This window comes from Impatiens glandulifera, chromosome 4, assembly GCF_907164915.1.
Source record: "Impatiens glandulifera chromosome 4, dImpGla2.1, whole genome shotgun sequence".
Classification (NCBI taxonomy): domain Eukaryota; kingdom Viridiplantae; phylum Streptophyta; class Magnoliopsida; order Ericales; family Balsaminaceae; genus Impatiens; species Impatiens glandulifera.
Window position 1 is genome coordinate 54,793,288 of NC_061865.1, and position 15,013 is coordinate 54,808,300.

Sequence of the window (15,013 nt, forward strand, 5' to 3'; positions counted from 1 at the left end):
TTTTAGAGAAATGATTAGGGAGAAATTGGAGAAAAAATTAAATAATTTAGAGATAGATATGTATAGATAAAAATAAATAATATATATATATATTATTTATATATAAAAGAAATTTAATAATTATATAAATATAAAAATTAATGATAATATATATATATAAACAATTTAATAATTATATATATAAATATAAAAAATAATGATTAAAGATAATATAAAAAAAATAATATTTTAATAACTAAAAAGTTAACGGACGTCCAAGTCATTTGGACTCATAATTTTTTTAAAAATTAGGGGTAATGTGACATTATCATTAAAAAATAATATATTTTTTTTTGGTAAGCTTCAATCCACCCGAACTCCCTACATATATCCGTCCCTATCATTAGAGTGACGAGAACAGATAAACGTAATTTTTATCATTTTTTTTATAATGAGATAAACAAACAATGAATTATTAAAATATTTAAGAAATTAGAGATAATGTCACATATATCATTAAAAAAACAATATATATATTTTTTTTACTTCAACTCACTCGAACCCCTGCCTATATCCGTCCCTGTCAACCTAAAAACACATAACGTCAACAAACAAATAGTATCAAGATTTTAAAACTAAAACAACACAAGTTGGGATGAAACTCATTTTCACTATTTATTATTTACACCAGAAATTGCACCACAGTTACAGCCTCACTTCCTTCTTTGCAAGCCCTACCATGGAAAGCTTCCATCCATCTTCCTCCTGGGAAAGAACAACATTCAGTTCACCTTTTAGCAGCAAAATTATTTTCACAGATTCACAGCACCGCGAATATGGTATGGGCCACGGGAAAAACTCAAAAGAAACCTAATATCATTAATCGCACACTTTGAAGAAAAGGTTAAAACGTACCTATATCCATCATTTTGGTTTGGGGAGATGACTAAGATGTTGTGTAATTAGCTAAAGATTAGGCCAATTAGGAAATGACAGAAATCTCTTCCATGGAATGTACAAAACCCATATTGAAATTAGTTTTGCTCATGACAAGTCGAAGGATCCTTGCCCTTCATTGATTGCATAAAGCAACTTCTTGTACATGATTTCCTACCATCAAACAAAACAATCAATTCGAAATATACACATTAATATCAATATATTCTAAGCAGATTGGCACAAGCTTCAGGTGTAGGTTCTGCCCATTTATATATAAGTAATTTACCTTGGTAGAATATGGAGGAAGCTTGAGATAGTTGGCACACGTCGTTACACTGGGCAAGTCATCATCTGCAGTTTCAAATGCTCCATTGCCACCACTGCTCAATGCATTTCCAGCCACGGATGAGTGCTGCGATAAATCATAAGAAAAAAATAAAAAAATATGAAGACCCCAAATAATACAACAAATTATTCTGAATCAAATAAGTCCATGTTTCCAAACCTTTCTGACAATTGTTAGTTTTGGGCTCAGAACTGCCAGACCGCCAGGTGGAAGGCGAGGTGCACCAGTAACAAACTGACAGAAGGATCTTTGATGCTCTGGAGTGAACTCACCCATAATCTCCAGCAACTAAAATAATATAAAACCATAGAAATCAGATGATGGTACAAACTATTATTAACTCTTCAATCTAAATCAGAAGAAAATTTAGTAGGAGATACGTTAACAATCGCAGGGCTCTTGGCGGTATAACCATGATCAAATTTGATGTGTTCCACCAGTGTCTCGGCCTGCATAACAAGAAAATATATATACATCAATAAATCATGGGAAGCTGAACTATAGAATTCATTCTCTGAAAGAAGATCAAAATAAAAATTTTGCAACGATTGAAAGCATCACGCATTTCTTTTTAATGAAAAGTGACCTTTTTTGTAAAATACAAAATTAAAACAAATAAAGATTACCTTCCACAATTCTCTTTGTCCACAAAGAAGATAATCTAATTCATGGGGTGAAAAGATTTGTAGAGAAGAAATGTCGAAAACCTGGTAATTACAACAGTGCATATTAATAAAAAAATGTCAGATGCTAGCATTAAAAACAATTCAAGATATATGAAATAGTAAACACAGATGTTACTCACTTGATTGAATCCAGCTCTAAATGCTTCCATTTGCCTTGTTATCCCTGTCTTCACGGTGGCATCAACAACTAAGGATATGTATTCCTCCAAACTATCAATGTCCACCTGGCATACATACAATATTGAATTAGTAGCATCATCAAGACTCAAGTGATCAATAAAAGTACAAGTTCGAAACAGTTTTCAAAGAGAGATTGATCAATTACAGTTTCTTCTCCAGATTTCAGGACATAGTCTGAATGGCCAGGAAGGGTGAAATCCAAACAAAGATCCTCTACGGGAACCCCACGAAAATGTAAGCTCATAGTATCTTCATTAGTTAGACTGCTAGAAGATTCCAAAAGATGTTTTCTGGATACTAGGGTTTGCAATTCTTGTAGATTTCTCCCCAGTTCAGCATCAAAAGAAAGAAGATCGTACAAATCAAGCTCCTGTAGAGGGACCAAGAGAATAGTTACAAGCATATTATTTTCTACTAATGTTCAAATCATAACAGAAACCAAGTTTTATTGGTCACCATGCTCAAAATTATTCGAAAAAAAGGAACGTAATTCTTAACAGTGGGGATTCAAAATAGCATCTGAAAATCTATTTCAATATGATAATCTTGTAAGCTTTTATGTTACAACTCATTATTTAGAAAACTGAATTGTTAAAAACAGATTATGACATGGAGGATGCTGAAAATCTATATATGATAATCTTGTAAGCTTTTATGTTACAACTCATTATTTAGAAAACTGAATTGTTAAAAACAGATTATGACATGGAGGATGCGAAGGAAACCAAATCATGTTTAAATGGAAAACTTGAATACCTGCCCGAGGACAAGCTTATAAAAAGCTGTTGAGAATGAAAAATCTAAAAGTCTCCCATCCAGAAGAGCTTTAGCCATCACACGACCTAGCAATCTAAAATGCTCAACCACCTTTGAAAATTGGCTTCCATCAGATGTATTAGAATTTGGTGCCCAAGGACGAGGGAACAAGCCAAGTTGTGAGTGAGCAATATCTGTAACTTCCATTGGAGGAGGTTTATTAGGTTGAAAACTTGACCTCCACATTCCAAGTGAAGCTTTTTGTAAATCATGACTCAAAAGGGTGTAAAATTCCAAAGTAGGACCCAATCCTGTACCAACTTCACCAAAATACTCGACCTCCAAAACAGTCTTTTGACTCGAATATAGCTCCAAAATCTTTGCAGCAGAATCCAGAATACGGTTACGTGATACACGAAATTTCTGGCGCTTCAACCTACCAACTCTCACCTCCCTTTCATTGGATGATCCATGACCATCCACACCCTGCTGCTGCAAACGATGTAGTGCTCTCGATAATCCAAAAGCAGTTGAATATAAGTACTGACGCCGAATCTCAAAAGGAAACAAGAAAGGACATGATTTTGTCAACTGGGAACACCATGCTGGAAGACTTCCACTGCACAGTGAAAGAGCATCCTGGATTTGACGAGACAACTTTAGGGTGAGCTTACTGTTAATGAATTCCTCTCCAGGGATTCTAACCCCAGTAACAACAAGAATATCAAGGTTAGCTATTTTTCCTTCAGAATAACTATCCATCAAGGCTTGGACCCTCAATCTAGGAGAAAGCTGATTCAAACCTTCTAAGACACGAAGAAGTGCTAAAATGTTGTAGATAGAATTGCTCTTCTCAAGATCACAAGGAAGCTCCCCTTGCAAAATACTATCAAGTAATGACACGCAATGAGGTGGCTCTGCATTGGAGGTTGAACTGACATTGCTAGATTTAGATGCGCTTAGAGAATTAGATGTTCCAGCAGGGTCTTTGTCATTTTGATTGTCAGCCCTCTGATACGTGATAGTGTAGACATCACTCCAAAAGCGATTTCCATCACTAGATATGAAGTCATTGCTGGTAAAGCGCTCATCTTCAGCCTCATCCACAACAAGGTGACGTTGAATGGCCTGGTATATTGTCAGGTTCTTATTGAGCTGCTTTCCACCTGCATAGAATACCAGTCTGGGAGGGTCGTTTGAACCAAACAAAGGACGCCCTAATCTATCTCTTTCTCCTCTAATTCCTCTACCATTTGCAGATGCAAGCCCGGCCATGGAAGCAGCAGCAAATGACATTGCACCCCTTGAACGAAAGGAGTTACTACTCCTAAACTTGGTAGAATCGAAATTCTTAGCCGCACCAACTCTACTACTGGAACCAGGAGCAGGATTGGTCTTGCTATCACTTGTGGCAGGAACAGTTGAATTTTCCTCATTTGGGTCCCCGAGTTTAACATCATGTACTCCATTAGACATGCAAACAGGGAAGGAATGGTCAAATAGTACCTGAAATTGATGATAACTGCATCAGACTATAAACAATAAGCCAGTCCAGCTAAGTGACTAGTCAATCAATTCATTCTCTCCATTTCTTTTTACATGCAAGAATAGATGTCTGTTCATTTCGAATACGATCCATTAATCCACACGGGAATTCTTTATCAACAGAAGAGCAAATAATATTACATGAAAAAGCAATACTAACACCAAGTTCCATGGGCATATCGAGACAAGTGTAAAATTTGGTAAATATGTTCCTTGAAGCACAAAAGTCTTTTCAGATGAATATTGCAAAAACAAACCACTTCAATAATTTATTTCACATTGACTAAGAATCCGTTAGCCAGAGAAATGCAGTTCAAAAATAAATGCATAATGCAATACATTGACATACATCATCATGGTCATCATCTTCAATCACCAGGTCATAATCGTCAATCACCAGGGCATCATTCATGTCAATGAGAGACACATCTGGCTCATCATCCTGCATATCAGGCCAAACCAGGTAAGCATACTGTCAGAATGAAACATCTGATGAGTCAAATGCTCAGGACTTCTAATACTCTAAATAAAATTTTCAAAAGCTTTTTATCTATAAAACAATAAAAAGCAGCACTGATCATGTTCAATCAAGACCACCACAGTATAAAAAAAGAAGAAATGCTAAATTTTGCAACAAAATATCTATACATTTGTCCAATAAGTCACCCTTTTGAAGTACTGTCCAGCATAACATTTTCAAGATCTCACTCCAATGTGAAGCAATTTCGATTTACCTGGTGAAATCCAAACAGTCCCTTTTATATGCATCCATGATAATGAAACTTAGATAAAAAAAAACTAGGTAAATGCTCAATCCAACTTTTTCTTAGCAGGGTAGCTATGATAGTTCACCAGATGCGATGTATAGACCTGGAAGTTGTTCTAGACATTGAGAATGTTGAACTTTAGGAAAGCCATTGTAGTGAAGGAAGTAGGACAATCTTCAGTGGATCCGTAGAATTGAAAAGGACCAACACATGGTAATGTAAAAGGTTCCAACCAATAGATTCCTAGGGCAATTCTTAGTGCAGAAAAAACAACCAGAGCATACAACAAAATTTACAATGATATCATCTCCATGTCAGAATCACACTGCAAAACCATATTGTCTCTATATTGATGATTATGTTAAAATGGAAATGGGTATTTCCAAGATGAAAACTCCACAGACTTAAAATCAACAAGCCCATGAAACTGTTCATGTACATAAAGTTATAGAAAACATACTATAGAAGTTGTATCACCACTTGTATGCTTCATTTGTATGTCTCTATCAAGAGCTGCTCTTCTACGGACATTTCTGGTTTGAGGCCCCTTTGGATCCTCTGAGCCTGGCTTTAGGACAGCTTTACCCTTCCCTTTTGATGAACCAGCTTTTTTCTCTTGTGATAAATCCATTTTTGTTGTTTCTCCAATATTGACAGAGGTTATGGATCGATTGGAATGACGACGGCCATCAGAAGAGGGATTCGAAGCACTAGCCCCTGTAGGTATACTCTTTGATTCAGATTTATTTGCAGAGAGTGAAGGGTTTTGGCTGGAATCGTTACGTTGTACACGAGGCCAAAGAAAGTCTTCTACAGCTGCAAGACTGGCTAATGGATCAATTCGTACCACATTGCAAGAATAATCGCGGAGTAATTTTTCTCCTTGGGCCCTGCACAGACGCAACTTAAATGTTTGTCTAAAGGAAAAGGAACAAGAAAGCCGTGCACTTCCACCAGAGGATGGTGTAGAGTGACTAAGCACAACTGGGAATATTTCCATTGAGGCCAACGCATTCTGAAGCTTCTGAACTAAGACACTCATAGGTGCCACTCTCCCCTCATCAAGACTGGTTGGTAGAGAAATGGTGATAAATGCCTTGTATCTCTGTATTACTTGTTGGCGAAGCACGGAAAGGTTAGCTTCAGAAATCCTGTCCTTGGAGAAATATCCACAAGAAAAATAGTTCAGTAATGCTGATACAACACCACTACCAATAAATTCAAAAGTCGAGACACCATCCCCTTTGCTCAACTCCGACAACATTTCAGACACCACAACAATCAAGTTCTCCTCTTTAATAGAAGGAATATCTGATAAGCTGCTAGACGCAAAAGCTTCAGATTTCCCTTTTGATTTACTTTGATCGTCAACACCAGAGCTTAACTTCAAGCAAAGATTCTTCAGATGCACAAAATCATCTGTAATCCCAACTTCGCTGGAACCAGGGGCTGAAGGGAAATACTTATCCTTGAAAGCTTTGGCAGATGCACTTACTATCACCCGCATACTCAAATTGCCAGTTGGATGTTCTACTGAATTAGAAGGTGAACCAACAGTGGAAACTGGAATTTTGGAATCATCAGTACCATGCAAATCTGGTTTTGAGCGCTGGGATCGCCTAGAGCGTGATGCTGTTTTAGAAACAGAATCACTATCCTTCTCTGCAGGAGAGGCAATTCTGCTACCACCTAATATAAGGACATCTACAGCATGAATGACACCCTCTCTCACGAACATCTTAGTAAAAGTTCCAGGAAGTTTTCCCATCAAAATGTCAGCTATTTGAAGAGCAGGAATCAAGACTTGAGGATCTTTCCATGCTAAAACATCTGCAAGGAAGCTACCAAACAATGAAAAAGGGGCGACTATCAATACCAGCATCAAACAAAAAGGAACTTGTATGCGTCTGATTCATAAAAGGAACAAAAGAAATACCTGGAGATATTTGTCACCTTCATTAAAGTTTGGATCATGTCTGAACTACTAAAGTACATCAACTTTCCAATAATAGAAAGACACCTGTTGGGGACAGGGCTATTAACGCCAGAGCCATATATCTGTATTACAGTCAATAATGTTATTATTTGACGGATTCAGTCAAAAGAATGGATGAAATGAAGATTCCAAAAGGCTAACCTGAACCATAACCGGAAGAAGATCCACCCCAAATTGCTGCAGAAGCTCCGGCTGATCATTTAATAACTTTTCTCGAGCTGAAATCTCATCAGTGCTTCCATTTGTGTCCTCATGTTTACTAGACTTCCTTGAAAAAGATCCTTTGATCAATAGATTAGTGCTGGATGGAAGAGATACGGTTCCTTGAGGAAGTGGGGGAAGAAGCTCATTCGCAAGGTTCACAATCTCCAAAATCTACATAACGCGTTAATTTCAGATGAACATAACAGATTAATCGGAATCATATGACTAGAAACAAGATAAGCATCTACATGTATTACAAAATAAACAGAAAATATGAAAATGAAATGGAATATTTTTTTATTTTTTTCTTAATGTAAGATGTTAGCATGACCTTTACTATCATGACATCTACTTCAACTTAAGGCGTTCTAAGTGGGAATTGAACCCGTGACCTTTGGTCTCTTATAAACTATGTTGCACGGATACGGGTATCGTATCAAATACGATACGAATACGGCAATACGGAAAATTTTGAAAATATAGGATTTCGTTTAGGATACGCATATTATTAAAAATTATTAAAAAAATATATAAAATAATAATAAAAAAATATTAATAGTTAGTTATTAACTTGATGTGAATCTTAAGTTTATCTTGTTTATCTAAGAAACACATAAGATAAACAAAATAAGATAAGGGAAGCTTGAGTCAAGAGGAGGAAATGTTAGTTTAGGGTTAGTTTTGTTTTAAACATTTCAGTCCTCCTAAAATTTTTACTTTTTAAAAATTACCCAAAACGTATCCAAAAACGTATCCAAGCCGTATCCAAACCGTATCGGATTGGTCAACTCCATAAAAAGTCAACGACACTTCTTTTGCCATATCCGATACCCGTTTTGCCGTATCGTATCCGTATCCGATACTCCAAAAAAAAATATTTTGGAGTATCCGTGCTACATAAGCCACTTTTGACAATTGCCACTTGAACTACCTTAGTGGGTTGAAAATGAAATGGAATATTAGATGTGAAGTTAAAATTAAACAGATAGAAAGATCAACAAAACTGCTTCAGTTAATGGAATAACACAAGAAGTAGTCCATAATTCAGATTGGCTTCACAATACTAGTAGTTGTCAATAGCGCTCGTAGCGCTAGTTATGGCGAATAGCGTAGCGACCATATGTAGCTATAAGGCGCAATAGGATACGCACTTTCAAATAACCCCTCTTTTGTCGCTATAGCTCATATAGCGCCGAAAGCTATTCCCCCAAAAAGCGACGTTCATTTTTTACAAAAATTAATATTAATTTTTGACTTACTTAAATTTCAAAAAAAAAAATTGCCTCTTCTTCTTCTTTACACACTTTTTTTCCTCTTTTCTTCTCATATTACTTTTCTCTCTAGACTTTTCCTATCCCTCTTCCTATTCTTTTCTCTTCTTTCCTCTAATCCCCTTTCCACATTTCTTCTCTTATTACTTTTATCTCTAGCTTTTCTTATCCCTCCTCCTCCTCTTCTTTTCTTTCTTTCCTTTATCACTTATTTAAGAATGCATGTCTTGATAAACATATATAAATAAATGCATGTCTTGAAATAAATATCATATAATTCGTATTACTTCAGAATTATATGATATTTATTTCCTGTTTCATTATACTGTAACAGTCTGAAAAAAACAAGAGAGCTATAACCAGATGGCTGGTTTAGGGATGCAGTAAACACATTCTATTACGAAGTGAAAACTGATGAGCAATTTCTTAAGTTAAATATAATACGAAATACCACTGCCCAATCGAACACTTTGAAAAGCACTTTGAATATTTCTCGCACACAGATCACAATTACAAAACAACTAAATGCAAACTATTATCTATATAAAAGATGATGCCACAGGTCCAACATCTTCAAATCTAAGCATACATATCCAGTAAAAAGAAAGAAAGAAAGAACATGAACCACCTACCTGCTCTGGTGGCCTACTCAAAGCAGGAGAAATGGACATATTAGCAACCATCCCTGAACCTGATAATATATCTTTAAGGATGCCACTAATTCCAAGGAGCAATAAAGATTTTGCCCCCAAAGACGAGCCACTAGCAAATGTGGAAATCAACCGAATTAAGCCCTGCACATCTTTGTAGAATTAAAACCCCTCGTATTAATAGAATTGTACGATGAGAAATAAGGAGAGGAGTCAAACATACAGTATATGTAGATGAGCTAAGTGATGCTTGTCCACCTCCAGAATTACTTGTTGATATCAGTGAGGCAGCTTGAGTAACCAGCCCATGATTGCATAACTCATCCAGCCTATCAGGACAGGATGCAAATGCCTCAACAATTTGAATCAAACAGATTGAAGCATGCTCTAACACCTATCAATTGAGCAGCAAACAAATATTTTTCAAAGAGAATCTTAGTACATAGCCAAACAATATAAATTTGAACCATTGCCTTAAAACAAGAAAAAACCTTTGCATTATGATATTGAAGGAGATTTGTCAACAATGGAACAGCTTCCATCACGAAGTCAGCAGCATCTGAAGGAATTTTTTTACACATATTCGCTGCAATAGACAATGCTACAAGCTAGAACATGAAACATATAATTTCATAATCAAATTAGTACAATATATAATATGAAAACTTGGCAAAAAAAAACTATACCCACCTTAAGAGTAGGATTTAAGCCTACCTGGACACGAGTAGAGAAGACATCAAGATATGAAAGCACAGCCATGAGAGCACCAGCTCTTAAACAAGCAGTTGGATGCTGAAGTGAAATCTTCTTCAATGCTTGCAGTGACTGTTGAGTTGCAAACACAATGTGATAAGAGATATGGATAGTAATGTTATGATCTTCATAGTTTATTTCATTACTTTCCTGTTTAGAAAATGTGTACACAGTACTCAGGAACTCAATAAATGGGTTAGGCCTTCTAGTTTTCAGGGACATATACATATTACATACATGGTAATTAATATTCTCACTTACTCTTGTCTAAATTTGGGTAATGCTCTATTTTATTCTGTATAAAATTTGTTGAACAACTGAGAGAAATAAGAATAGAGAGTTATGATTCAAATATTCATTCTCTCAGAAATAACCTGTTCAGCCAACTCCATAGGCTCAATCGTCAGTGAAGGAGATGGAAACACAACTTCCGCACATGAAGATGGAAACGTATGGCAGATATAAGTAAATGCTTGTGTAGCTAGAAACACGATGTCAGGATTACTCTCACGGTTAAGAAGCTCAACAAGGACTGGTACAAAGGAATCCATAGATAATAAACTGAGTGACTCCTCAGTCCCAATGGAAAGCATCTCACAGAGCTGGGTCAATGCCTCCACTTGCTTTCCTTCCTCTCCATCCCTCTTCAGCCCAGATAAAATCTTCTTAAGCTTCCCATTCTGTTGAGAGGATGAGGCATCAATGGCAGATGATGGAAGTAAATCATCTAACCCAGAACCCAACTTTCTTAGGAGACCTTGAAGGGAAATGTTTGCAAAGGTCAAGTTATCTCTAAACCTAACCCTAACTTCATGCTCTTTCTCCTTCCCTTTCTCCGCAGGGTTGTTCCTTCCTCTTCGCCCTCCACGGTTTCCAGAACCCGAAGATTCATTAGTCGAATCCATTTTAGTAGATACAGCTAGTGAAGGTGTAGCAGCAGCAGAAGTAACAGGAGAGGAAGAAGGAGCCGATGAGGTAACCTCCGCCCGCTTCCGACTCCTAGTTTCCATAAAAAACCCTCAACCCCACTCAGAACCAACCGCTAATCAACTCCCCAATGAACGTGACATTTTTATTTTTCAAATTATATGTCACCTTTTATAAGATATTGTGAAAAAATATAAATATGTCCCAAGCAAAAGCTCTTCATGAAGATATAAAACTTGCTATTGTTTCATCATTTTATCGTAACAAACAAAATCAACTGAATCACGAAGTTGGATGATCTTTCCTATCTAATGAATGGGGAGTCTACTTTAAAATCTTCTGCCCTACACCACACCTAACAAGACAAAAAACTATCAACAACGAAATATTTTTATGTCGTTATTGTCATATATACAAAATATTTTGAGCATATAAATTAACTAATTGATTTACGTCATTACTCCATAAATCATTTAATTCGTTAAATAACGGCGGTAAATATACATCAATTGTATCACTTGGACTTTCTAGACCCGAAATTAATATGGTTAGTATAAAATTAGAAGAGTTTATGCAAATTATCGGAGGAACGTAATAAGAAATGAGGATCATATGTCAAATGCTATACGATGTCTTTCCATTTGCAAACGGTTGAAATTCATCACTTGCAAGATCAAGTCTTACATTACGATGCTCAATAGCAAAATCAGGATAATCTTTATCGAATGATTTACATGCCAAAAAATCAGTGGGATGTCGCAAAACTTCATCATCAATCCTTGTATCTTTGTGGCCGAAGCAATTTTAGAACACATATATAATCTTTGCAATATCGGTATTAATGGGAAATAACGTAGCACCTTATTGTGATAGTTTTCCATTTGTTTTTTTCTTAGATTTTTTACTCGATTCTTCAATTTTTCACCGAGAAACTTCACACTTTACAAGAATTCAAAAGTTTATCATCTTTTCGATACAGCATACAACTATTTTTACAAACATCTTTCTTTTTATAAGAAAGACAAACTTTTTTAAGAAACTTCTTACAATGATAATATGAATCGGAAATATTAGAACTGACCGGCAATATTTCTTCCTTTAACAATTTTAACATGTTAAATGAAGAATTTGTCCATTGCCCAATATTCTTGAGCTTGAGTAATTTTAATAATGTTGATGTTTATGAAATTATGAAGACTCAATATACCGTTTCATTATATTCATTTAAGAGGCTATAAAATTTTTTAGCATCCTCATTTGCCCCATCTTTACTCGAATCAATATTGCCCGTAAGACTCACATTTTGATGCATCAACACAATGTGGATAGAAATCATTTATGCTATTTATCATACAATCATCCTCATCAAAATTATTGCGATCCGAGTTCACATCCTATGAAATTGTTCCCAATTATCTTTTCAGTTTATACATTGTACTAGTATCAATCTATACAACAATATTATCATTGCTTCGTCGTTTTTCCCCATGACAATTACAAAATGTATAGTTTTTCCTTATTTCATACAAAATTAAATGTTTTCTTATACCTTGTTTGTCAAAACATTCTCTATTATCACATTTAACGCATGTACATGCAATGTTGGTAATTCGGCCCGAACTCACCTTCCATAATTTCTTAATTTTAGATAAATTTATGAAGGATTAATATCAAGCTAAATGATCAAGAAGATTTGTAAATTTGTAATTGTAATACAAATAAATAAGTATATGTTAATATTTTAATATAATGTTTTAAGTTGATTGAAATTGTAATATATATAAAGTGTAAGGGCTATTTGTTAATTTAGTAAAAACTAATTTGGGGGTTTTAACCGATTGACACTTTGTAACTTCAACAACCGATTGATCAATGAAGTTGATAAGTTTTCTCTGCCTTCTCTCTACAATTTACTTTCGATTTGATTTCTTGATTAATTCAGCAAAGTGATCTCGCTGGATTTGTTCAATTAAATTTTTAATTAATTGGAGAACTAATAATAAAAGAATTTATTAATTACTCTAAATTTAAGATTATATTCACCAAAAAGGATCAAAGACTTTATTTTATTTTTCTTTCTCTAAAAATGATAAATAAATACAAGGATGAGTAAATACAAAATAAGACATTTGTATGTTACTGATTCATTATTGAAACCTGAGGAAAAAAATTGATAAAAAAACAAAATATACACAAATCAAGACAAATTTTGTTAAATTTAATCTTAAATATTATATTTGTTTTTATTTCATGACCACATCTTCCCACTTTAAAACTTAAATAAAAAACAATATAAGGAGTTATATTATAGTGTGAGAAAAAAATGAATTAGTCAAATATATTTAATAAATTTAAGACAACCCGACAGATAAACTCTTGTACGATAGTGTGAGAAAAACATATGATTTTACATTAATAAAATATAGCTAATAATAAACTATAGCTAATACATATAAGAGAATATTTGTTCACGACACAAAGGGAAAGAGTTGTTAATCTTCATCCAATTCTTAATACAACTATAGTGAAATTGATGTGGACAGTGTAACATCGAATTAATCTCATCTCCATCATTATAATTCTCCAAACAAACCACACACATATATTTCTCCTCCTTATCTGATGTCATTGATTTATTATCATCCATGATCTTATCAATATCGTTTTCCACAAAGACGTAGAACGAGAAGTAACACGTTCAATATCGTTTTCCACAAAGACGTAGAACGAGAAGTAACACGTGATTGGACACTCCGGTAAGATATTGTTAATTTTTTCACCTACTTTGTTCCTTCCATTTAACTGCACGTCTGACTCTCGAAGCCATTCTTGAACATACGCTGCAATCTCATGTCTTTGAATGTGCTTCAAATATGTCCAAACTCATGGGCTAATATCTTTCTCATCGATGATCATCAATTCTCTTTCGGTTTCGGTTGAACGACTTCATTCTTCCTTAATAGTTATTATATGAAGAGATAGGCTATACGTGGGTAGTTCGTTAATTTTGAAGGTGTTTAATAGTGTATAGAGAAGAGAAATTGAGGTTTATTTCTATGCTAATGATTGACTAATTATATTACCGAGTTTTTATGGAAAAGTTTAGAAATAGAAATTAATTTTCTATTTAATATAACGTTCATTTAATGATAAATTAGATTTTGGATATAATTATAAATATTTTTTCTTAAAAAATATCATTTGTTTAGAAAGAATGTCAGCAAATCATATTGAAATAACATTTTAAAATTAAAATTAGTTTATATATGTATATATATAATTAATTATTTTGTTTTCATAAATACATATTAAAATTTTGTAAGATGTTATTCGTCGATTAATATAAAATTAATCAAATTTTATTTTTGGTAATATATAAGATTAATTTGATTAGTTTATTTTTATAAGTGATTCATTTTCTTTTTTGTTAAAATACATATTTTTAAATTATTATATATTGATATTTTAATATATATTTAGTTAAAATTAAAAGATATTGTTATACTGTGTTATGTCTAAATATAAAAATAATTAAATATAGAATTAAATTTAAATATGATAATAATAAATAAAATATATTTTATTATCAAATAAATATTAAATAATTTAACAAGTTGTTATTTTGAATATTTGAGAAATAATATAAAATAATATTCTAAACTTAAAATTAAGTTTAATTATTAAGAGATACTAAAATATTAGTCTACTCATAAGCTATAAGCTGGTATGATATTATCAAATTATTTTAAAATACAACAAAGACATGGTTATATGTCATGAAAATATTAAATAAAATATTTATATATTTATAAAATTATTTCTAATTTTATATGTGATTTAAATTTTATAAATGTACAAGGATAATTTTTTTTTATTAATTCTAAATCACATAAATTAAATAAAAGATTATTATTTTTATAAGGGATTCATTATAACCTTTTTTTTTAAATATTTAAAAATAAAAATATTTAAAAAGAATTCAAATATATAAAAATATATATATAATTTAAAATT

General features: G+C 33.5%; 1 protein-coding gene across 2 annotated transcripts; it reads right to left on the reverse strand.

The window, feature by feature from the left end:
• Positions 1-547: 547 nt before the first annotated feature.
• On the reverse strand, positions 548-11,095 carry LOC124936172 (E3 ubiquitin-protein ligase UPL3-like). Of its 2 annotated transcripts, none has more exons than XM_047476644.1 (18): positions 10,447-11,095; positions 10,034-10,144; positions 9,811-9,927; positions 9,543-9,713; positions 9,302-9,463; positions 7,336-7,569; positions 7,135-7,256; positions 5,659-7,039; positions 4,781-4,873; positions 2,887-4,392; positions 2,276-2,500; positions 2,070-2,174; positions 1,891-1,971; positions 1,645-1,713; positions 1,424-1,552; positions 1,205-1,330; positions 895-1,089; positions 548-744 (listed from the first exon to the last, which is right to left on the reverse strand). In XM_047476644.1, exons 1-17 carry the CDS (start codon positions 11,080-11,082, stop codon positions 1,024-1,026), a joined length of 5,334 nt encoding a protein of 1,777 aa, XP_047332600.1. In that variant the 5' UTR covers positions 11,083-11,095; the 3' UTR covers positions 548-744; positions 895-1,023. The 2 variants fall into 2 exon arrangements, with proteins under 2 accessions (XP_047332600.1, XP_047332599.1); XM_047476643.1 differs by having other exon boundaries at positions 10,010-10,144.
• Between the last annotated feature and the right edge of the window lie 3,918 nt (positions 11,096-15,013).

What these genes read in the sequence shown, in the direction of transcription:
- LOC124936172 (XM_047476643.1), bottom strand. Translation starts at nt 11,082, where the DNA reads ATGGAAACTAGGAGTCGGAAGCGGGCGGAGGTTACCTCATCGGCTCCT. An exon ending in ATAAGCTTGTCCTCGGGCAG is followed by an intron (nt 2,501 to 2,886) that starts GTATTCAAGTTT and finishes GTCCCTCTACAG; the next exon opens with GAGCTTGATTTGTACGATCT. An exon ending in AGAGCCCTGCGATTGTTAAC is followed by an intron (nt 1,553 to 1,644) that starts GTATCTCCTACT and finishes ATATTATTTTAG; the next exon opens with TTGCTGGAGATTATGGGTGA.